Here is a 25,173-nt window from a genome sequence, read left to right on the forward strand (position 1 = left end):
TTGACTCGAGTCCAAATCTCTTTTTCAAAAAGAAGTCCTTCAGGCCAAGTGGCAAAGAAAAGCTCCTTCAGGGCAGAGACACCTCCTAAGAATAGTCTCGCTCCTGGAGACCCCAAGCAGGGGGGGAGTCCCAAAGCTGTTTTCATAACCCTGAGCCCTCACCTGCCTTTCCGCCCAGAGCTCTCAAAGTCCCAGCAACTGAACCAGCTGTGCACATAGCCAGTTCTTAAGAGAAGGTGCCCAGGCAGAACCCTTATCCTCTTCACAGAAAGTAAAATACCAATCACAAAAAGACTGAAGGGTCAGGCATCCATGGTCCTGTCTCTCAGTAGGTGGACATACACTCCCTTTAAACATCAGCATGGGCCCCCCCAGTCAGCACACACTACAGCCTTGTGCCTGAGGTGGCAGGTACCAGAGTTGTTCAGTCCAGCGCTCGGCATAGGGCCTTCAGTTAGGCCACCGTTCAAGAAAGCTCTGATGAATATCCAATGAGTAAGACTTAATGAGTTCCCTGTTCACGGGGGACAAAAAAAAAAAAAAAAAAAAAATATTCCCCAAGCCCTAGACACTAGTCTCAGCAAACTGCCTCCACCGACTAGTCTGCCAGAACTAGCAGGTCTGACTTTCCACTCGGCTCCCTAATGTGAGCCATTGAATGGCAGAGAAACAAAAAGTAAGCTCTCGGGATGAATAAGGGCTAATCAGAACTGCTGAAACGTGCTACCTGTTTTTTCTCTTGTAGTTCCTACCCAGGACAAAGCACTTGGAATGGAAAGCCTGGAGTGCTACCAGAGGTAAAACTAGACGAAGGAGGCTGGCGAAGACTTCTGGCCTCTTGAGCACCAGCTCAGGTCAAAGGGCTGAAGAAAGCTGGGGTGGCAGCGGAGGCAACCTCTCGACGCCTTGGTTCCGATCTTCACTAATACTTGGTTGGGTAGAAGAAATTAAATTGAGTTCTGGTACCTGGGTCCTCCCTGGGCAAATCATTAGATGTTTACCTGGCTATTCAAGTTACTCTCCTCTTCCCTGGCTCAGACTTTTGGTAAGAGCGGGCTAGGATACCCAGCTGGGAAGGAAGAAGACAGCTAGATGCTTCACTCCACTGGCCGCCTCCTTCATGGACCACACCCTGGGTTTGAAGATCACTCTTGGTTGAAGTTTGAAAAAATAAGTTGAAATTATAAAGAGCGATGATCATTGCTACATGTAGATAGACTTTAAATTAATCAAAACAAACCCCAAGTTATTCCCTGGCATGCTCAAAGTATTTATGTGCTTTTACTTATTATAGTCCAAAGGCCCTCCAACTCCTGCTGCTGCTGTCAGTAGTTCGTCTGTAATCTAAAACATCGAAAGGAAAAGTTGAATCTTGCTACTTTTGGGGCACTTCAGTGGTATGCTGGGCTAGCTCATACCAGCTTATAAAAGCCAATTGTTAAGTTTTCATTTTGAGAGCTGGTTGTTAAACCCAGCCATTATTTAAAATTAAATTAGAGAAACTTATTACCTTTGTTTTTAATGTAATTTAACTATAACTACTCAAAACTCATCACTTCCTAACTTTTTTATACCATGCTCTTGAAGTTATTTATTGTGCCTGCAGGGTAGAAATATCATATAAAGGTATGCTTCCGTGTATGTCTTTCCAACTCCACTTTCAGTGATAACATGTTAGTGGCTTGAGATCAGCCATGGTGGGAGTATTTACACCACAGAAATTGGCAAAAGCTACAAATCATGGCTTTATTGTCCCCTTGGAGAGCCATCTGATAAACATTTACCAGCATACCACTGCTAATCATCAATGCTAATTGGTCCAGAAGTTGTCTGGGAGAATGGGATAGAGTTTCTGCGTTTCTTACTGACATTGAATGGCTTATAAAAGGTATAGAAAGAGCATTAAGAATTTCTCAAAAATATCTAATTTAAACTTTACATCTTCTATAGGGAAAAAAACTTTTTATATCACGTCAGAATTTTCTTTTAACATAAAGCCGGACGACTGACCAATTCGAGCTGTGCAGTATACTGAAAGCAGTGTCTGTCAAGGAGTATCAGCTCCTGTCCAGATAAAATCCTGTAGTAATACAGAGACAGAATGCAAACTCAGCAACTTGGAGCGGGTAAGAGTGCTGAGACTTCTGTAAGTAGTGAAATGGCTATTACAGTGGCTGTTTGTGTGTTAGTTTACCAGCACTTTCTCTGTGTAAATACAAATGTACATGTATAAATATAAAATAAGTGGATCATGGTTCTCAATAACCTGTCCAAGTGGAGCAGTTCACATGCCCCACACCAAAGGCTTATCCTGGAACCGTCGGCATTGTCATGTTAGCCAGCTCCATCTGCCATCAACATGGTGTCACAGTGAGAATCTGGCTATAGAGAGAGACCTGGTTCAAGCCCTGGCCTCACCTTGTAGCTGTGTGGCCCTGGGCAGATCACTGAGGCTCTTCCCAGGCTTGCTTTTTTGTATCTGTAAAGTGACATTTCTAAAAGAACCTCACCCTACCTCAAAGGAATTCTGAAAGAATTAAGTGAATTTGTGTAAAGCAGTTATCATATGCCTGACATAGAAATTTGCTTAATAACTGTTAGCAATTTTTATTTTTAAAACCTCCTCGTTAGCAGCTTAGAAACTGTTCATATGTTTGGTACATATTTATTGTAAGTCAAACAGATCTAAATTCTTTTGAAAGCTGGTGGTCTAGGGGTATAGTTTTAACTATGTCTGTAAATACTTAAAAGTATTAGATGGCAGCCAGACTTACTTGTGCAATCTAACCAGAGTGAGTGACTGACCTGGGGAAAAAGAAAGCAGTTATATTTTTCTTGTGGTTTTTTTCAAGAAAACATCCTTTTTATACAGATTCAGAAAGAAGAATCAATAGCTATATCTAAGGTGATCATGATTAATTTGTGAATATAGAAAACAAGATTGAAACAAATCTAAGAGTACCTTTCCTAAAATAAAATATTTTAAATTTAATAAGCGTGTTGTCCATTATGAAGGACAATTGATCCTTTTATAAAAGCTCAGAAACAAATGACCAAATGTTGCCCAAAGACAGGTTTCTCTCATACTGTAGGTTCCCATGGCTGATATTTTAGAAGAAACAAAACTCTCAGAGGGAGGACTGAGAACCACTGTTCCCTCTTACATATGATCAGAATAAGGGGAAGCAGGTAGGTTTTATACCACACTTCAATATCAGTTACAGAGAAAGTAGGCTTTTTTCCTGATCTTCTTTGAAGGGTGTTGACATTTCAGAGTGCTGTGGAATCACCGTGTTCCCAGATTTCCTTCTGCCACTTGGATGTGGGAATCTAACCCATCAGTATACCAGAATCTGGAAGTATACCAGATTCACAGTGACATAAAAAGTCTTTTAGAGAATTCATTTATTCATTTAAAAAAGATTTATTGATCACCTTCTAGGTTTAAAGCACTGATCTAGGTGCAGATACAGCAGAGAATGGGACAGAAGTCCCTGCCTCACAAAGACAGTAAACAAGTAACATGCCACAGGGTGAGTGATCATTGAGTGCGTAAAGAAAAATAAAGCAGGGAAGGTGGATGGGAAGAGGGAATATCAAGAGATGCTCCAGTGGCCTTTCTAAAGAGGTGCCATTTATGCAGAAACCGAAATGAGAGGCAGGAGCAACCATCCAAAGACCTGAGGTATTCCCGTCAGGCAGGGGACACAGCAAGTGCGAGGGCCTTAGACTGAATATGCTTATAGCGTCTGAGGAACAGCAAGCAGGCCGGTGTGGCTAAGTGCAGTGAGGAAGCGGGAACAGTGGCAAATAAGTTGGGGTGGTAGCTGGGGGGGTCAGATCATATAAGCCATGGTAGGAATGTGGATTATTATTATTTTTTAGTTAGGTGAGGTTATTGGGAGAGTTGTGGGCAGCAAAGGACATGATCTGATTTACATGTTTAAAAGTAATACTCTGGTTGTCGTGTGAAAAAGAGAGAGACTGTGGAACAAGGATGAAACTGGGGACACCAGAAAGGGTATAATTGCAGTGAACTATGTAAGAGATGGTGGTGGCTTGGACAATGTTGGTAGCATCAGTAGTCAGAGTGATTGGGTTAAAGTATATTTTGAAAGTCAAACTGACAATTTGCTGATAAATCAGGTGTGGGGCATGAGAGCAAGATGGGAATCAAGGATAACCCCAAAGGCATTTGACTTGTGTTATGGGCATGGGATAAGGCCATTTAACACTGGAAGACAACGGGAGCGCTCAAGAGTTGTTTCAGGACATGTTCATTTTATGATGCTATCTTGGATGTCAAGAAGGCTGATAGATATAAAATCTAGAGGTTAAAAGTCAAGCCTGAAGATACAAACTTCGTGGTCACCTACATATAAAGAATGTTTAAAGCCACGGGACTGAATGAGGTCATCTAGGGAGTAAATGTAGAGAGAGATCGAAGATTGAGCCTTGGGATTCTGCAACACCGAGAGGTTTGAAAAGAACAGGATCCAGCAGAGTAAATGAGAGAAGCAACCAGAGAAGTAGGAGGAAGTTCAGGAGAGAATGTGGTTTCCTGGAAGGCATGTGAAGAATATCTTAAGAAGGAGGAAGTAATCAGTGCTGCTACAAGGTCCCATGTGGACTGAACATCAGCCACTGGATTTGGCAGTACGGAAGGTGACCTTGACTAGAGAGGGGTTTCTATCAAATGATGTGTACTCAAAACATACGAGAACCATAAAATCAACTCTGTTCCAGCAACCTCCTTGCCACCAATGCTTGCCACCTAACTTGCACAGCTATTAGAAATTATTGTCCCTGTTTCATTTTTCATTATATAATGCCCTCTTCTTGGAAATTATTCCAAATGAAGTCAACTTCATGGACTCCCTTCAGTTACAGGGTGTATTCCAGTAATTGCAGTGCTTTGTAGTGACAATCAATGTGAACTCTTACAACTGTTAATGATTATCTCTTACCTAATAATGCCAGCCCTGGAAAATTACCCAATATTAGGATATTCGTTTTATCATTAGATGCATCTATGAAACACAAAGTATTGATAATTGCAAAATAGACATTATGCCTCTCAAAAGAGGACGTGTCAGCAGTCAGAAAGGTTAGAAAATGGTGGATTAAACAGGTTATTTTTACTAAAAGATTTCTTAGAGCTTTTAATATTCTAATATGCACTTCGACTCTCCAAGAGGTGAAGACCCCATTTCCCAAACTTATTCGCCCTCGTGGGACTACTGTTCTAGGCAATGCATTTTGAGAACATCATTGGTTTAGGGGAATCCAGCAGTCCTCACAAGTGGTTACCACCCACTGTGCTGAGTGAACATTGCCCCATCATCTGAAGGGACATCTCACCAGGGCTAGTGAACTGTCGTCCCCTGCGGGACAGTTAGTTTGTTACTCTTATTTTCATCTAGAGATATGAAACAGAGCTCTGATGTGATTTTGCCACCTATTAACCCCACTTGCCCCCATGTATATTTTATCAGACCAGTTCTAAAAAGAAGGCCTAACTAACTAACTTCATTTGCTGAACGAACTGAAGTCTCTAGTTTCTAATCTCAAAAACTACGTGAAAAAACAGTGCCTAGAGCAGAAATAAGCAAGAGCTGCTTCTTACAAAGGACTAAAACAAAAGAACCTGATTGATTGATTAAAATTTAAATACTTTTTAAAAATGTAAATAAATTTTAAAAGTAAAATAAAAAGATTTCACAAGGCAAATAATTTTTCTAGCCAGTCAGTACTCTTTTAATTCCTTTTTATATCAACAGTCATTTTACAGTTTCCCCTTTTCACTACCTATCATCTATCTCAACACAGGCTTTAAATATTTTAATGTAGATACACATCAAATAGTTGAAGGCCAGGTTTTAATGATTGATAACCTTTGGGAAAGCTGAACTTTCCTTACCCACATTTAGCATAGATGGGAATATAATACACAAAGACTACCTCAATAGATGTGAGAGGAGGGAAATAATTCAGAAAGTCATTTTGTTAAAAATATTTATTTAAAAAAATACAATTGTCCATATCAAGTTGCACATACATCTATTAACATATCTATATAATTTTGGACTTCAGTAAATTTGATACAGTGCTTTCTTAAAGCCAGCTTGCCATTATACAAAGCAGATTCCTCTGACAGTTCTTATATAAAATAGTTTTTAAAAACGTATCATCTTTCTAAAAAGATGCATATCATCATTACAGAATTTAACAATATTTTTGCATAAAACTTGAAGCCATAGAAAAAAAAGATCACCTGATTGGTTATTCAGAGCAACCCCTTACTATGTCTGGAGGTGCACTGAGTATCAACTACACTTTTCCCTCCTAAAAGCAGCATATTATAAAGCCCTCAAAGTGCCAGCGCATATTCTTCCTCACCAACCTAAACTCTGTAAAGTTTTTTTGCCACACACATGTAGAGCTGAAGGCTCTGGCTACAGCCATACTAACTACTCTAAAACAACATCCCTTAGTTTCCCAACACGTTAAGTCAGACTGCTTAGCTAGAAAATGTGGCAGTTTCTCTCCAGCTGCATCAACGATTAATGTGATTTTAATAAATGTTAGCAGTTACCATCATTTGAATTGCTTTTTTAGGAAAAAGAAAAGAAAGTGATTTTAATACTTCGAAGGTCTCCCACATGTAAATTACACTGAGATTAATCAAGACAAGTTATTAATGACAATTTAACAGTAATGCAGTCTTTTGGGTAGGTGTGCACTGGCATTATATGTAAGTATTCTGTTTATACAAAAGTAGTGGATACTAGATATTATGAGAGATAAATTTCAATAAAATAAACAAGGGGAAAAATAAACAATGAAGTAACTGTCTTCTCAGCTGAATGAATCGGAGTTTAAGAAAAGCACCCTGACAAGTTCTTATTACAGAGGCCAAACTAAGACGCTGAGGTAAAAGAATACATCTCTCTGTGTTAACACCACAGCAGACACATGCTCTTTTTCTGACATAGATGGGGTGGACGAAAATCAAAAGTTTAACAGTATTTAATTTTCAAGTGATGTCCATACTTGAAGATCCAGTAGGGCTCACAGAAAACTATTAGTTTGTTCTTCAAAGGACAAAATTGTACACTTTTTTTTAAAGCCAACTTGATTATCTAGTGAAAAGGGCAGAATTCTAAAAAACTAAGTCAAAAATTTTATTTGCCTCAAACCAAAGCCAACCAGTAGCAAAATGACTGGACTGAGTTTCATATTTAATCTTCCCTACCCACAAAGATAAATGAAACTGCTAGAAGGTAAAAGTGAAGAAATACATATGATTGTCACTAGAAAAGGTCAAATGGCCAAACCAAATAAATAGGCCTCAAGTAATCAAAAATTAATTGCATTCATTTCTATCTTTACATATATGCATCTTAGTTCATTTCACTAATACTGAACAGGGAAGTTCATACAATATGCTACTTTATCACATAAGCAATGAATGTAATGTACACTTAAAGGCCCTTGGTAATACTGCCATCAAAAACAAAAAGTATGAAATGTCTTAGGAGGGACTGTGTCCCCTACCTGACAGACAATAAGCAACAATGATTAAACAGAAAAGAAACTTAAAGTTGGCGAATTCACAAAGTTGAGTATAATCCACCAACTGCAAACCATTAAAAGTCATACATTTCTACAAAGCAGAATATTAAAAGCTTGTAAATTATTTTAAAGCATCCTAGCCAAAACAGCATACCTTACAGAGCCTAGAATGGCTCATTGGGTAATCCATTTATCCCTTCTCCAAACAGTCTTAAGTTCCAGAAAACATAAGCAAGCAGTAAACCTTAACTTCCCTGACCCTCAATATCCTCAAGATGAAATTAAACAAAATAATCATTAAGTGCTTCCAGTTATTAAAAACAGAACAGTGCTAATAATGGTGTCCCAAAAAGTGCCAAGTGATTTCATACCAGTATATGGTATTCCCACCCCTGAACTCTAGGCAAGCTTGAATGATGGACTGGCTAGAACTCAGGCCCAGCCACAGGGCACCTCCCCACCCCCAACCCGTCCAGAAGATCCCAGGCCTGTCCTCGCAGGGCTCATAATCCTTGGAGGGGACAAGAACAAGAACGGGCCCTTATGAGATGGGAAACAAGGCAAAGTTGAGAAGACCATTCAGCCCAAGATACTCTGAGTTTTCTGCTAATGCTTTTTATGTACAGTTCAAAAGGATGAATAGGCTACAATGCCAGAATTCCTCCACCACTATATCAATCATGGTTAAATCTGTATTTTAGAAATACTACGTCTAGTATAAACCTCCTCTCTGAGAAACTTAGAACCCAACGTAACAAGGATTTAACACAAAAATGTAGAAATTTTTAGAAAGAACATTCTTACTTGCTCAATAATACATGAACATAAGAAAACAGTTTAAGATGACTTTGCTTAGAGTATGTCACATGTAGCACTGTACAGTATTTCTAAAGAGTAGACAAGCAATTAGTCTTTAAGGCCTATGATTCTATGCATTTAAAAAAACTGAAATGTGCAAGGCATTAATTTTTAAAAAGTGACAACTGCAAAGTGCAGCCAATTTTTGTGTTTAAGTTTTAGTATAAAATAGCCTAGGAACCATCCTAGACTAGGATGACCATATGTTCCCTCTGAAAAATAGATTTATTTATACACATACACACAAAGATATACTCAGTCAATACATCAGTATACATACACACACATATATGCACTCAGCCAATCACAATGACTTGGAAAGAAGTGCTCTAGTTTCCAAAAATATTTTAAAATAAAAACTTAAGCCTCATAAAACTTCTTGATGTATATTATACTCAAAAGATTAGAGTTCAAGAGACTTACTATGTTTGATTGTATCCCTCATAAATTTTCTTGTTAAAGGTTTCATTTAAAACGTTAACAACAGCCTGAATTTCCTGGTTTCTATAGAAAGCTTAGAGCCAACCTTTCCCCTCTTACACAAACCACTCTGATTTCCATTTTCAGAACAGCTAAGTGTGGATGGCAGCACCCTAGAAATTGCTATTTTCTGGCAGGCTGTCAATCTATCACAATTTTTTCTTTTTTCAGAAAAGTAGCTTAAAGAAACTGGCAGCTTCAAATGGAACATTTATACTACATCAATAACTCACCTTTTCAGATCTGCTCTGTTTACAGGTAAAAACATGACTTTCATCCAACAGGTTCCACCAAGTACGAGAAATGAAATCAAACCGCCTTCTTTTCTTGCTTAATACACCACCACCCACAAGAATTCTAGATTCTAAGATTAAAACTTCAACTTCAGTAAGCAGAGTTCTGATGACACAGAGAAATAACAGGGCACCTTGTTTCAGGCAATGCCAGCAGCATTAAAAACAGTAACAACCCATTTAATTGTTGACCCAAAACCAAGAAGATAATTAACCAAACACTTTCCATCGAACTAATTCTCTGGTCAGAGTACCTGCTCAAGATAATTATGGCTGGCCTCCACTTCACTACTATGAATTGAACAATTAACTTCTCAATTCCATCCTGTCACACCCTCAGATCACAGACTACGTACTTCATGAAGAGTCTAGTTTTCCTGTTGCTGTGGTCCTTCACTCAGAGCTCCAGGCTTCTGCACAGAGACCTGCACTTGTCGCCATACTTGTTTACACACCTAAGAATGGCACCTCAGCACAATGCTAGATTTCTGGCATGGGTAAATAAAATATATACAATAAATGAAGTGATAGATAGAACAGACCCATCAAGAAAGTATTTATTTCTTCAGATGCCAAAATGTTACCAAAAAAATAATAATAATTAAAAAAAACTTACCAACGCAGCAAGAAAATGGAGGTTGTTATGTATTTTAACATAAAGCAACTTGAAATAAGTCTGAAATTGTTGGTAAAATGTAACATTAATAAGGCCAAAAGAAGTTTGAGAGCAGCTAGTAAAATAAAAGTAAATTATAAAGTCACACCTAACATGAAAAGGAAAGAGACAACAGGCTGTCAAAAATAATAAGCCTGAAGCTCTGGAAAACATTTGGTAATGGGCTATTTGGCAACATATGAAAAAGAAATTTCTTATGAAAAAGAAATAGGAAATTTCAGAAAGTTGACGACAAACTCTGCTGAAACATTCCTAATCTCTACTGGAGATTTTACATAAAAATCAAATATGTAAAGGATTTCCCCATACATCAAAACCAAAGCTTCCACATTGTATTTTTCAAGATTAGACTGACAAACAATACCCTGAGTCAGGGGGCTTTAAAGTAGAGTACATGCCTCCAGGGGGGTGCACAAGACAATCTACTGGGTGCAGGAAAAAAATATTAGAATTTCTACTCAAGATTTATTTTTATGCCATCCTTAATTTCTGTTTTGTGTTATGTCTTATAGTGTACATAGGACTTTAGTATAGCAGTATATAACTTAACATATATACATATAAATTTGCAATAGGATCTTTGTGTTCAAAGCCTTTTATTGATCAAGGTGTGTGTTCAAAAAGGTTGGAGACTGCTTTTCTGAAATGCCAGTGAGTGGCTCTAATGTGCATAAATTCACTAGAAACATACAAAACTGCCCTTGAGAACTTCAGAATCATAACACAAGTTCTGAGATCAGGATGAAACAATGTCATTAGACTAGACATCACACAATGCCAAGTGTGAATGGAACTGAAGTGATAATATCAACAGCCTGCAGTTACAGCTCCAGAATTCCAAGCCTCTGATTTACTGTCTCCTCCAAGCCTAAGTGACGCATTGTATGGAGAAAACTAAAAATTGTGCCATGTAAATAGATTCAACAGTCAGTGCTGCCTTTTTTGATCTCTAATATAGTATGTAAATCTTCAAGGAATTGTAAAAAAAATCCAGTGTAAAAAAAAATCCAGTCCCCTTTTACTATAGGCTCATGGGCTTATTTTCCCCATCAAAATGTAAAGAAAAAAATTACTCTAACCTGTATTTTAACCACCAAGATGTAGAAAAATTAAACCTATATTTTAACTCGAAGAAGCATAAGGTTGACCTTTTGAGGGTTTCTGGATTCTTCCATCATGTATAAATTTTTAAAAAAATCAATGGAAGTTTCCACCTTTGTTTGAACACATAAAATATGCCATGAGGAATATTATATCACAAAAGCACTGTGACAAACCAAAAAGAAAAAATTATTTTAGAAATTATGTGAAAATCCACCCTAGGGTGAAATAAATGCAGTGGTTCGCTGGCTGAGTGTGTGGCTCTGAGCCAACTGTGCACCCCCCCTTCTCAACTCCAAGGTGGTGGCTTAAATTCAGCCACAGAGGGAGTAACTTACATCATGGGAATCAGCAAATGCTACAATGTAAGGGCCTTTTTTTCCCTTCAGAGAGCCTGGTGGTTAAACATCTCACAGCATACAACTGACTAGATATCGGCCAGAGCAAATGAAAAGTTAAGCTAATCACAGCAGAAGTCGCAAAAACTCACTAAACCTGCTCCCCTATCTTAACTTGGGCTACTTTTGCCCACCAGCATTCATCCTGGCAGAGTGACTAGTGATGGATACCAGCTACCGCTACCAAATATAAGTCTCTCCAGTGAATACTGATCTTAAGTGGTATGTCACCTTTTGATGCTAAGAAGAACTCTGTGGATGTTCAAAAAAATACAAAACAGAGACTTTTCCAGGAAGGAGGTAGTTTACAAATAGAACGATCTGCCTCATACACTTGCACTATGGTTGCAGTTTCATTTCACTTAAAAAAGTGAACACATACATACACACGAACACACACACCAACTTCCCCAGAATAGTTGATCTCAAAGAGAAAGCAGATCATCATCAACCTCCTAAGGCCCACACCTCTCAGAGACTTCTGGGAGAGGTTTATAGGCAGAGGACTCACTCAAACTGGTTCCTAGGAAGTTGCTTTGACTGAGTTTTAATGGTGCCCTTGGTTCCAGGCACCCCTGTGCTGAGACAGTTAATTATCAAAGATACTATCTATGAAAACAAACCAATGGCTTTTCTCCTTTGACTCAAAATAAGATACTTTTGTGCTTTCAAAATTTAAAATATCTAGTTAAATCAAGCCATCAATATTTACTTATCTAATGTACAAAATGTGAATTAACCTAATAAAAACTAGTCCAAAGTGCTGCTGAGCAGTCTAATTTCAAAGAGGCATGCAAACGAAATGATTCAATGTGGAAAGAAAATCCAGTATGTCTGTTCCCCATCACTACTGAACACTACCTTTCAACACTGCTATTGCACATCTCAGGAACAGAACTTTTCAGCTGATAACCACAAATGAACCAGTAACAGGTCTCCAACACTACAAATATAAAGGCAGCTCCCTGAATACTGTCCTTCTGCTACTAATGAACTAGCATAGACATCTTATGCTAGAGTTTCTCCATACTGTATAAAACAAAGTGGACTTTATATATCTGGAAGATGCTGGTTTATAGCAGTGTCGCTTTGAGCCCTCAAGTCCTTACGACTCCCTTATTCCATTTACTTCAGGTGGTTAATTATAGGAACTATTTCTAGGGTTAAAAGACTAGTTTAATGGGCAGGGTGGTGGTGGTGGTAGCAGCATATCATCTGATCCTGGACTTTAAAGCCAAGTTTTTCAAAAGACTCAACTGTGATGTTGGTATCAAATCAGTTTAGGGGATCAACAAATCTGTCTGCACCTGGCACTGGTTACTATATGGTAATATTTTATAAATTTGGTAGAGATGAAGGCCTAAGTTTTTCATTACTAATATGAATAATCCAATCCCTGTGTATGAGCATTGCCAAATGAACTCTGCTCCTTCCTTATTAAAAAAAAAAAAAAACCTCAAAGAAATAAGCATATCTTTACTTCACTACAGATTTGGAGGCCTCACTTTGCTTTTCATCTTCCTAATTACATTGTTAAAACTATCACAACCTCTAACAACCTTAAATTTAAAAGACAAATATACAGTAGAAAATCGGATAAAATGAACAAAGAAAAGGGTCCTTCATGCCGGTACCTTCCAACTGAGAAAAGCCTTACATGTTGTTTCAAGTTATTCAATTGAATCTTTGACTCAGAGATGCCTCAAAATTTCAAACCCCAGGTTCATCTCCCTAAAAGCCATCATTTACCATACTGTATTCCGTGGGTGTGTAATCATACCACCTAGAGAGCAGATGACATTTCTGTGCCAGATATGGGGTCCCATATTCTCACTGGTTGTTCCAAATACTGTTTTAAGTCCCCGGTTTAAAAATCTCCCTATGTGGGAATAAACTAGCTCCATGCTCTGTTGACAGGTTCAGACAAGATCACACATATGGCTAAGAGATCCACCCTGAATAAATGTAAATAAGATGCCTTTTTGTGGAGTTGCTTACATATGTTATAGTTCATAGCAAAACAGAATCTACCCAACAGTCCTGCTCCAATCTTACTTTGTGTGAATAGGAATGATTCTTTTTCCTCCACTGCTTATGCACAACTCAATATTCAACAGAGCACATTAAGTCCTAAAGATATGGCCCATTTCATTTAACTAATATTTCTTTATATAACATGCTCAAAGCATAATTTTTTTCCTGGCCAAAGGGTCCCAATAAGGCAGGAGGAGTAACTTTGTTCTTAATTCTCTTGCAAAGCATAGCTAGCTGCTAAACCCCACCAAAAATTTCTTTAACACAAAGTTCAAAATATTTTTTAAAAAGAAAGAAAAAGAGGGAGGTGGAGTCTGGACTCCAATTAAGGCATTTTTATACACAGTCTAACTTGGGTCCTATTCAAAGGGAATCCTAAAAAAGCATTTTTAATGGGGAATGGCAGAAATCACAATAGTCTATTATCAGCATTGTGACATATCAATTGCTCACTTTAAATGTAATCATGTTGGGTGTCTTTCTGTTTCTTTATTCCTTGGTTCTCTCATCCCACAAGTGCATAGGTTATGTTTTCTGTAGATCTGGGGAAAATGGGCCAGGGGTGGAAGGTCCATCCAGGCCAGACAGAGTGAACGGCCCATGACTGTTCAGCACAGAAGGAAACTGAGAAAGAAAATAAAACACATTATCATCCTATTATGCAACCCTAAATTTCACTTTCTGTCCCTATTATTCCCTGAGGCAGAACATGACATCCACCTGCAGTGGCTCACAAGACAAAGGCAGTAATTGTTTATCATGGAAGAATATGATGTCACAAACACTTTAAAAAAATTGTTTGTCGTACATGTTAAATATTAACACCCTCCAGCGTACCTTGATGGAATGGAAAGAGCAAACCTATACTTTCCCTCAGATGCTAGGGTACACAGGTTCACACTTGACTTCAAATGAAGGTTTTAGAAAGTTCAGTAAATGACAGCATGCACTACAGAGTATAATTCAATTGTATAGCAAATCACAGACTGTCAAAAAGAGGTCCAGAAGGAGATGCCCATCTCTTAACTGCTGCAAATAGTTGTAGGGTGCTCATCCTAGAAAAGGGCTCCCCATCATATATTCTGAGACCAAATTTATATGGAGATTCCAAGCTGAAGCTACATGAGCACTATGACTCTCTCTATATAATTCAATTATCTGTTTGTGAGAGGCAAAGAAAAATGTAAAATGAAATATGGAAAATTCTCAACACTCTATTCAATAATTTATAAGTTTTTGCAAAAAATTGCAGAAGTAGTAAGATTTTTAATTTTCTTTCTTTTTTTCCCCCTCACCATTCCATTTCCAAAAGAACAAATGAAAATTTAAATTACAAAATCTAAGAAAATCTCCCAGGGAGTCACCCTTCAATAAGTGAATGAATCAACTACAAGAAAGCCTACAAGTTATAAAGTCTAGATGTTCTGGGCAAAATAATGGTTTAAAGCTGTGAGACCAGGACTTCCCTGGTGGTCCAGTGGTTAAGAATCCACCTTCCAGTGCAGGGCACGACGGTTTGATCCCTGGTCGGGGAACTAAGATCCCACATGCCGCGGAGCAACTAAGCCCGTGTGCCACAGCTAGAGAGCCCAACTCGAGAGAAGCCCATGTGCTGCAACTACTAAGCCCGTGCGCTCTAGAGACCGCGCGCCACAACCAGAGAAGCCCGCACGCCACAACAAAGAGCCCACGTACTGTAACGAAGACCCAGCGCAGACAAAATAAAATAAAAATAAATAAATAAATACCTTAAAAAAAAAAGATTAATAATACCTGCCTTGCAGGGTTTAAATAAATAAATAAATAAAGCAAGCTGTGAGACCTTTCCTAAGATCTTGGTTAAGAGGTAATACAATATTCTTTTTGAAAAATATATGTATTTAAAATGCTGATGAATATCAATTCTGAATGAGGGGGGAAATGGGAGTATTTGATATACTATTCTCAAGAGTTTTCTCTATTTTTTTAAAATCCTCAGTTAAAAGGGGAAACCCCTCTTAAAAAAAAAAAATATATATATATACACATTTTCTTTTTTTAGAAAAGAGGATTTCTAGCATTTAAAATGACCAAAAAAAAAATTGGATGGGCTCAAAATCTACTACAGTTTTAAACAATTCTTGGTCTAATTCAAATGTATGGGATAGTAAACAATGAAAAGGAAACTCTGCCATGAATATTTATCTGAGTTGTTTGCTGACCAGATAATTAACACTTAGAAATTCAAAAATAAATCTAAGCAATACTTATTAAGTAGAAGTTTTACAATGATTAACTGAAGAGTGGATACTGCCTTCTTGCCTCTTTCTTCATTTACCACACCCCAATTACAGAAGACAAGCTTTTATGTAATTTACCTGGAAAAGTGTGTTAGCACCTTGTAGCCTGGCTGGACTTAGGGGAGCAACAGGGCTGAGAGTACTCCAAAAGTGGATACTGGAGAGCAAGGGGCTCGGAGTCAGTAAGATGGGCGTCTGCAATACACAAACCAAAAATATAACTGAATGGCTTATCAGAATTATGTTTACCCTTGTAATACACAAATAGCTCTGAATCCAAATATTGTCCTATTCTCCACTCCAAGTATCTCCAAGTCGGAAATCTTATCAGGAGGAAAAATTCAGAAATTACTTTTACAACCCAGGTAAGATAAAGGTCAAAATATTTTCTAACCCGTTTTTGGTAGAATCTTTTTCAAATAGAAAAACGAAACCAATCTGAATTTTGGTATGGAGAAATTATGGGTAACTGAGTCACAAACATATTTTCCCCTTAATAATGCGTAGGTCTGGGAGTAATCTAACTATTTAAATGTTATATGAGATGAGCAAGTTAAGAAATAGCTAATGAAAATAACTGCACAAACTTGTAAGGACCTCAGGATCTGTTGTCTTCTAACTTGAGATTATCACTGTTGTTTTATAAGACCCCCCCCCCAAAAAAAAAGAGAGAGAGAGAGAGGGAATATACTTATTTTCTTTAGGAGAAAGTGGAAAAACCAAATACTTATTTACTTGTAGAACAATGAATTTTTTAACACAATACTCCAAACCTTTTATTTTGACAATCCTAATTGAGGTGAGGAATTGGGTTACTTTCACAGGGTCATATAACCTTCTGTAAGGCAAGCCTACGTAGCCAAATGAGAACTTGAGGTTATAAATTCTGGATTTGTTTTAAAAGGTGAGTAAAAACAAACAAAACAAAAAAAATGCGGCACTAATAAGAAAGAAAGTGTTACCTGTGAAAAAAGTGCTGGCGTAAGAGAAGCTGTAGGGAGAGATGGGCTTAATATTCCCAGTGGGCTTGGATCACTGCCCGTGATCACCAGGGTTGGTGCCAGTTCTAACCCCTTGGGTTTCTTGGACCTTGATGAATTATTTGTTTTGTCCTTTTCTGGCAAAGCCAAATCCTGGTCTTTAGGCTCCAGGGACAAGTCCTCTGGAAGTTCCATTGGCTGAGAAGCCACTGATTCCATGTCTGTGTCCATATCTGGGTTGGAACTCAGCGGTGGTGAAGGTGTTCTAGAAGGCTCCTGCAGAGGGGACACGGACGAAATAGGTGGTGTGGTGGTAAAAGCGGCAGTTACACTAGATGCAGAAGTTGGTGCTTCCAGAGAAGGCAGTCTGGGGGAAGCCAAATTCTCCAACGCTTGCATAGTTTCTTCTGAAGATGGAGAAATACTTGGCCCAGTTGAAATGGCAGCAGCAAGAGGTTCAACTGGTGGCTTTTTGGCAGGTGTGGTTACAAATTTGATAACAGATGGTGTTGGCTCCTGAGGAGATTTTTTCTCTGCCAATTTCTCAGCTGGATTCTCAACCTTTATAGATTTGAAAAGCTTCCTGTTGGAGGAGTTCAAAGAGTTGAGAGTAAATGAAGAATATAAGCCAGAGTGTATGTAGTCATTGCGGCTAGAGGTCTTGGCACCAGGCTGTGGTGGCTTCTCTTTCCCGCCATTCTCCACATCTTTGGAACTGTTGCTGCTGAGGTCACTGAAGCTTAAAGCTTCACAGTCTCCCTCAGCCCTGCCCACTGTCATCGGATCCATGTTCAAAATCTCTGGGTACGAGACAAACTTGTACACAAACTTCTGACCATTCACTTTTTTAATGATATTCTGTAGATAAATAAAATAAGCACTCTTAGACTTTCTTAAACTTTTCTTAAGCATTTCTTAAACTTTACCCACCCCCATGAAAAAGCTGACCTAATGGGGTTCTCTATTTGATAGGTAGTTTACTTGAAAACTTCAAAATCATCTAAATTTATCTAGCCATACCAAACACAGTTCCTACTATTATGGAGTACAAGTTAAAAACATTTAAATGTCTTATTAACAACTGAACTAATATGTTACATAAAAGCTGAAAGATTTTAATTGCTTAACACTGTCAGCCAAGTATCTGTATGAAGTCAAAAATTGCTGAACTGCAATCTCAAATAACTCCAAAGGTACAAGCCATTCACATCCTGAGGAAGCAAAAAGGAATTCAGAATATTACTTCTGCTAAGGTTCCTACTTCCTTCAGAAACTCCAGCTGTTTCTTACCTCATCTCTCCATACAGGAAAGCTGATAACATCAACCACTCAAAGGTGAAAGAAATTAAGATCCCAGCTTCTCACTTTAATTCTACCCATTTGAGCCATTTATTTTACTTCAGTGCCCAAGAATGTATTCAAAATAATAAGAAATTAAACAACAAAATTTTAACTAAGAAATCACATCTAGGTATTAACAGCTATTCTTTAAGGTATTAATTTGTGTTCCAGGTTAAACTAAAAAGTAAAAATTAAGTAGAGCTAAAAAAATGAGTAAATATGAGACAATTTTTAAAGTAAATTATGATATAAACAAGAGTATTTATTGATCCTCAAGAATCTCAAATTTCCTTTTCCTTATTCCAACTCTATAATCATTTTTTCTTTAAAGACAACTGTAATTAGGAATAAAATATGAGCAGTGGGAGTTGGGTACTGAATAAGAATTTGCAGAAATACACCTGGAACATTTACATCTGTCAGCCTAATTCCAAACTGCTGAAGCTGTAAAATAAATTGAATTAAAATAAACCAGAACAGTGATCATTTCACAATGTCTACGAATATCGCATCATTATGTTGTACACCCAAAACCAATGTAACTTTATGTCAATTATACCTCAGTTAAAAAAAATTACTTTTAATAAATAAATAAACCAGGACATTAGTACCTCTAACCTCACCAGAAGAGAAGGATCAATTCTTGTTTTGAGGTGGATGTGTATTACCTTCACATAATAGTATCTGAGGGCTCGGCTGAGTTTGTCGTAATTCATATTAGGCTTGTTCTTTCGAATCCCCCAGAGACGAGCCACCTCTTCTGCCTGCAAAAGCTTGAACTCTCCATTATTAGAGGTCCAGCAGATCATGTGATCGTTCTGAGGCTCCTTTAGGAGCTGAAGGAGGAACTGCCACAGGGTGATAGCACTGTCCATAGCAATGAGCTGAAAGAGGCATCGAATAAGACACACAGTTAATAGCCAACCGTACATGTCAGACGCTGTTTTAAGTACTCTGACTGTATTAGACTAATTCCTCACTGTATCCCAACAATCCTGTAAGACAGATACTACTGCAGCCTCAGTTTACATGTGAAAAAACCGATTCATTAAAGAGTTAAGTAACTTGTCTAAGGTCACACACGTAAATGGTGGAGCTGAGATTTAAACGCAGGCAATCTGGATCCAGAGTCCAAACTCTTAAGCATGCCACGCTGCTTAAGAAAAGTCTTGCTGTGAGATAAAGCTAGTTTCATAAATTGCAGGAGCAGACTGACGAATGCCAACCAGTAGAGTATCACTGTTATTAAATTTTATCTTAAAAACTCATTGTCATATTCTCCGAGGAGACCACCATTTCAGCATCTATCTAAATTAGCCCAGCTGGTTTATTTGCCAGGATATGTTGTGTGTCTCAGGGTGGCCCAGAGGTATAGGGAATAATCTACTTTTGCTCCACTGGTATTTCTCCTCCAAATAGTTTCCATTATCATAAATGTAATTTACACATAAATTGGCAACACTGAAAATTCAGCAAAATGTTCCCTAAGTTACAAGTCCTGTCACCATTCTGTCCACAGGGATTCCACCTGCATAGATCCTCCTTTTATTTGATTAGCAACCTTTATTTGATTATCAGGACTGTAACTGAAATATCTTTCAGTATCTCAAGTTTTAGGATCTTCCTATTTAGGCCAGAGTTTCCTAAATTCAGCACTACTGATATTTTGGGCCAGATTATTTTTTGTTCCTGGACGCTGTCCTGTGCATTGTAGTTTAACAACATCCCTGGCCTCTACCCACTAGATGCCAGTAGCACCTCCTGCCCAATTTGGCAATCAAAATGTCTGCAGGCATTGCCAAATGTTCTCCTGGGGGGACCATATCATCTCAGTTAACAACCATTGGTTTAGGCAATGGAGCAGCAAGGAAACGTTCTCACAAAGTTATTTTCCTCACAAAAACTTCAAAACACCTTGTTTATAAGGAAGAATTTTTTTTAATATTTTTTAAACATCTTTATTGGAGTATAATTGCTTCACAATTGTGTGTTAGTTTCTGCTTTATAACAAAGTGAATCAGCTATACATATACATATATCCCGATATCTCCTCCCTCTTGCGTCTCCCTCCCACCCTCCCAGGAAGAATTCTTTAGGGCAGAAACTCTGGCCATATATAAGCACATTCTAAAAAGTCTATAATTGAACTTAACACACACACACACACACACACACACACACACAACAAAAAACCTTCCTTTTTAAATCTATGAATTAGATCTCACTGGATCAGAACAGGACTTAAATGAAATCAATTCTGTTAAAATACTGTAAAAACAGGTAAATTGACTACATCAAAATTTAAAACTTTGTGCTGCAAACAATACCATCAAGTGAGAAGACAATCCTTGGAATGGGTGAAAGTATTTTCAAATAATAAGGGACTTTCATCAAAAAAGTATAATGAATCCTTACAATTAAAAAACAAACTGAAAATAGGCCAAGGATTTGAAAAGACGTTTCTCCAAAAAGTAATACAAATGTCCAATAAGCGCATGAAAAGATGCTCCGTGTCATTAGTTATTAGGGAAATTAAAATCAAAACCACACAAGATACCACTTCACACCTACTAGAATGGCTATAATCAAAAAGACAGATGATAAGTGTTGGCTAGAATGTGGAGAAAAGTGAAACCCTCATACATTGCTGATGGGAGTGTAAAATGGTGCAGCCACTTTGGAAAACCGTTTGGCAGTTCCTCAAAATACTAAACATAGAATTACCATATGACCCAGTAATTCCACTCATAGGTATATGCCCAAGAGAAATGAAAATATATGTCCACACAGACACTTACACAGGAATGTTCACAGTGGTATTCATAATACCCAAAAAAGTAGAAACCACCCAAATGTCCAACAACTGACGAGTGGACAAGCAAAATGTAGTCTAACCACAGAGTGAAATATTAGCCAGAAAAAAGAATGAAGTACTGATATGGGCTACTTCAGTGGATGAACCTTGAAAACATTACCCTAAGTGAAAGAAGCCAGCCATTTACATGAAACGTCCAGAATAGGCAGAAAGTAAATCAGTGGTTGCTTAGGGCTGGGAATGGGGAATGGGTGGGGAGAAGAAAAGGGGAGTGACTGTTAATGGGGTGATGAAAATATTCTAAATTTAGATCGTGGTGGTGATTATACAACTCTGAATATACGAAAACCACTGAACTGTACTAAGTAGGTGAATTTTATGGTATGTGAATTATATCTCAATAAAGATGTTAAAAACAAACAATACAAAAGTTAGGCCTGAGAAACCTAACTCTAACTATGTCCAACTCACAAAGGGTCAACAATGTCTGCTTCCAAAAAGGGCAAAGATGAGGAACTATACTAGAAAATACCTGAGTTTCTGTAACTTTTCTGAGACTTTCAAAAAGTCCTCCAATTATCCTCAGTTATCACTTCGAAGCTGGTTATACAGAGATACTGTCATCCAAAAGTAGAGTTGGGAAAATAATAAAGAATAGAATAGGGGAGATGCCTCCCACATTTACAGAGTTAATGGAGAAACTGAGGCCATGAATCTAAGTCTCTTTCATCACAGTCATATACTCTGTTCATTAGGGAAACCACTTCCCTAGATGGATAAAAGCATTCACATCACCAGTGGGTTGTAAAGAAGTATTACATTATTAGATACTAAGTGATAATAATGTACAAATATGAAATGCTACTTTAATGCTAAATAACTATGCTCACTAGAAATCATAGTTTCCCATAGCCTCACTTAAGCTGGGTTAAAATAGAGGTTTTATATTATATCCATCAAGTATTGGGTGGGGAGGTGGGGGGTGGGGGGTCCCTGCCATTTCTCTGACTTTACTGCAGAGGCTTTTCTTCTGATAATGCCTGTTCATGGCAAGTTACTTTTTAACTACATGTTTCCCATTTAAACAATTATTTGTTAGTCTAAATCTGTTACAACTACTTCCCAGTAAATTTCAGCTTAACCAGAGAACCCAGTCTCCACATTTCCAGACATCATCTTCATTATCAACAATGCTTACAGCAGTGTGTGAATATGTGTGAGAGAATGATAATGGTGGTGATGTTGAAGCTAGAAAGGAGGGGAAGAGGAGAGAGGAGGAAAGAAGAAAGTGAACGGGGCAGAGAACTGGAATCTCAAGACTATTACAAATTTGGTGCCTGTAATTCCATTTATTTTTGGAAAAATTCCCCAAACCAAATCCTAGAGTCTTAATGCCTATCATGCAGATAGTGCTTGAGCCCTACAGGTTTATAATGGCTAAGCAATACATGCAAAAAGAAAGAAAGAACCATCAACATCTCCACAATGAGTACACAAGTGCCATCCTGTGCAAATGGGAGGTGTTCCCAAGGTGGTGTGGGTTTACCTTCCACCTCTCCCTTTGGTTATTAGGAGAGAGTGTGTACCGAGCCAAACGCTGGTGGGGCTGTTGCATACTGCAGGGCAGAACCCAACTGTGTGGAAAACGCTGCAGCTTCTTTAGTGTACTTCACAGTGCGTCGCGGATGGGAAATGGTTGTGAAAGAAAATGGGCACTGTGGTTTTGGACTTAAATACTGGAAAAAAAATTTCTTTTGCGAAAAACTAACAAAGATGTAAAATGGACATCCTCAGTGGGTACTTTAAAGGAATATTTTACTCATTCAATTTTGATATCAGTTTATTCTTTGACTGAAAAGGTGGTGAACCACTGGGCATATAGTAAAGCTGAACCTTTCATTTTAGTTCCTAAAAGTGTGCTTTAATATGAAATTCAACAATTTCTTCAGCCATAAAAGAGAATTAAAGGAAAAGAAGTTACAGAAGACAGTTATTTAAAATTACAGAGTGAAATAAAGTCAAAAATATTAAATACTTTTATTCTTATTATCTATCAGTCAAAAAACCCCAAAACCCTTTCTTTTTCTTCTCACGAAAATCTCAATGTTTCTACAATTACAGTTTTTTCCAAAAGTTACAGTTTTAAAAGAGATTTTTAGTAGAAGTATAATGAGGGAGGGAAATACTTAACTGATCCAAGTGAAGGAATCTGATTTTTGAGGGATTAAATGTGGAAAACATAACTGATTCTAACTTAACACTTCAAAGATAGTAGATTAGTCCCTGTGCTAAAATGAAAGAAGGAGCATGTTGAAGTAACTCATTAGGGAAAGGAAACCTCTATTAAGTGAAACCTTTCCCACCCTAAACATGTTTACAATACACATAGTCCAGCTGCTGTGGTGACCCATGGCCCAACTATTTTTCAGAAACAGTAGCTAAGACCCCAAAAATAAATGTCTCCAAATTCAGAGTGCTGCTTAAGTAAAACAAAAGCAAATTATGAAATGTATCAAGACTAGTTTCGACTTAAAGTCATCGTAGTTGTCAAAAAGTAATCTGGTGTATCTAACTGTACAGTATCCTATACTAACAGAATATTAAAAGTGTACTGTTACATTACCATAAAACTTAAAAACAACATTTCCCTAAATGTATTCCACTTACGCAGTTTTAACATTTAAACAAAATTAAAGAGGGGAGAGTTCCTGAGGGGGAAAACTGAATCACAATACATTTTAATGAAAACACCACTGACAGTCTTAAATACTGAAGCACCAAGTTTTCCACGCAGTGGGGCGGTGAGTGGGAGATGGCAAAGAGGGAGGGAGGCTCTGATCCAACAACCAAAGAGATGGGTGAACCGTTCTGATGAGGAATAAAATTCCAGAGTCTTTCTTTAAATGCCCTAAACTTCAAATAGCAATAGCTTGGGAAAAAGCCAACTGTGTATCGTTTGACTACTTCAGTCAACAATGCCCTTTATTTCCTGCCAAACCCAGTTAATAGTCAGCCCCCAAAAGATGTTTCCAATTGATCTTCTTAGCAATGAAGAAGCCACCAGCCTCGCGGCAGCTGTACATTAAGCGGAAAGTAAAGAGGGGAGGGGGTTTGCGGGAGAGAAATAGAAAAAGAAATGAAACTTGACACCGGATGAATAGCGAGCTTGGGGAGAGGAAGAGACACGGATGACCGTGTGCCCCCGAGGAGATCAAAGTCCGGGGGAAGAGCCGCAACCTCACCGGGCCTGGGTAAGCACTGAATTACTGTACTTTCACTTTCCAACTTCCTGTCACTACATAAAGTCAGAATTGCTCCCCTCTTGCCCCCCCCAAAAAATACATCACTGCCACCTTTTGCCCCAGGGACCTCGCGGCACCAAATAAGGGGCGAAGAGAGTGGAGCGCGGCGCGCCGCATCTACCTGCGCGCCTCGGGGCTAGGGCCGCCTGAGCGGGCGGGGCGGGGCAGGGGCGGATCCCTAGGGGAGCGCGCGCCGCAGCCCCCGCGCCCGCCCCCGCGCGCTCGTTTCCTGTTGTGCAGCGAGCCCCTCGCCCCCGCCCGTGTTCCCCGCCGTTGGCGGGCCTCAAGACCCCGACGGGGCGCGGGGTGGACGGGGCGTGCGGGGCTGGCCGCTCACCGAGGCCACGCGCGGGGCTCCCTCTGGGTCTCCGCCTCGAACACGATGCTCCTCTCCGCCCGCCGCCTTCTCAAGCTGGGAACTCGAGGATGGCGCGGCAGCCGCTGCGACCCCCGCGGCGGAGCCGGAGAAGGCGCCGGCGGCCGAGCCAAGCCCGCGGGGTGCCCGCAGCCGCCCGCATCTCCCGCCGCCGCCGCACCCGCCGCGGCTCCTCGCGCCCCGCCCTCCCCGCCCTCCCCGCCCCCACACGCGGCGGCGGCGGCGGCGGCGGCGCGGGTCTTCGGGGCCGCTACCCGCCGGGCGCGCGCTCGGGGCGTTCCTCGCCGCGGCCGAGCTTGCCAATCGCTCCGCGGCCGCCGCCACTCTCAAACCCCCCGGCTGCGTTGGAACCCCTCCCCGACGCCGGAGCCGATGCGCGTCACTTCCGGGGGCGGGAAGGGAGGGGCCAGCAGCCGAGGCGCCCTGCCAGCTGCCGCCGTAGCATCCTTCGCCGCTGTCCCCTTCCCCGTCCCAGTTTTGGGGGGCCAGGGGTGCGGGCGCGGCGAGGGTGCCGCTTGGGTTTCTCCGCTTTGCACTCTCCGCTGGACTACTAGCCAGTTGCTGTTTACTGAGGCCCACGACCCGAAACCGCACACCAAAGCTGCCACATGGCTCGGGACCTCGGAGGGGCCTGGGGCCCCTCCGTGTCTCCCCCGCCCGAGGGA

At 39.5% G+C, this 25,173-nt stretch overlaps 2 protein-coding genes across 3 annotated transcripts in view; one reads left to right on the plus strand and one right to left on the minus strand.

The window, feature by feature from the left end:
* Window positions 1-9,134, plus strand: part of MFSD4A (major facilitator superfamily domain containing 4A) — a 33,009-nt gene extending 23,875 nt beyond the window's left edge. Inside the window, exon 10 of the mRNA XM_036844463.1 lies at window positions 746-9,134. Within this exon, the coding sequence (XP_036700358.1) occupies window positions 746-801 (56 nt within the window). The 3' untranslated portion in view covers window positions 802-9,134. The remainder of the gene's footprint in view (window positions 1-745) is intronic.
* ELK4 (ETS transcription factor ELK4) lies at window positions 9,047-24,651 on the minus strand. Of its 2 annotated transcripts, none has more exons than XM_036844491.1 (5): window positions 24,470-24,651; window positions 18,627-18,899; window positions 16,657-17,532; window positions 15,773-15,889; window positions 9,047-14,039 (listed from the first exon to the last, which is right to left on the minus strand). In XM_036844491.1, exons 2-5 carry the CDS (start codon window positions 18,888-18,890, stop codon window positions 13,941-13,943), a joined length of 1,356 nt encoding a protein of 451 aa, XP_036700386.1. In that variant the 5' UTR covers window positions 18,891-18,899; window positions 24,470-24,651; the 3' UTR covers window positions 9,047-13,940. The 2 variants fall into 2 exon arrangements, with proteins under 2 accessions (XP_036700386.1, XP_036700395.1); XM_036844500.1 differs by having other exon boundaries at window positions 9,076-14,039; window positions 18,684-18,899.
* Between the last annotated feature and the right edge of the window lie 522 nt (window positions 24,652-25,173).

The sequence above is a fragment of the Balaenoptera musculus genome, chromosome 1, assembly GCF_009873245.2.
Source record: "Balaenoptera musculus isolate JJ_BM4_2016_0621 chromosome 1, mBalMus1.pri.v3, whole genome shotgun sequence".
Classification (NCBI taxonomy): domain Eukaryota; kingdom Metazoa; phylum Chordata; class Mammalia; order Artiodactyla; family Balaenopteridae; genus Balaenoptera; species Balaenoptera musculus.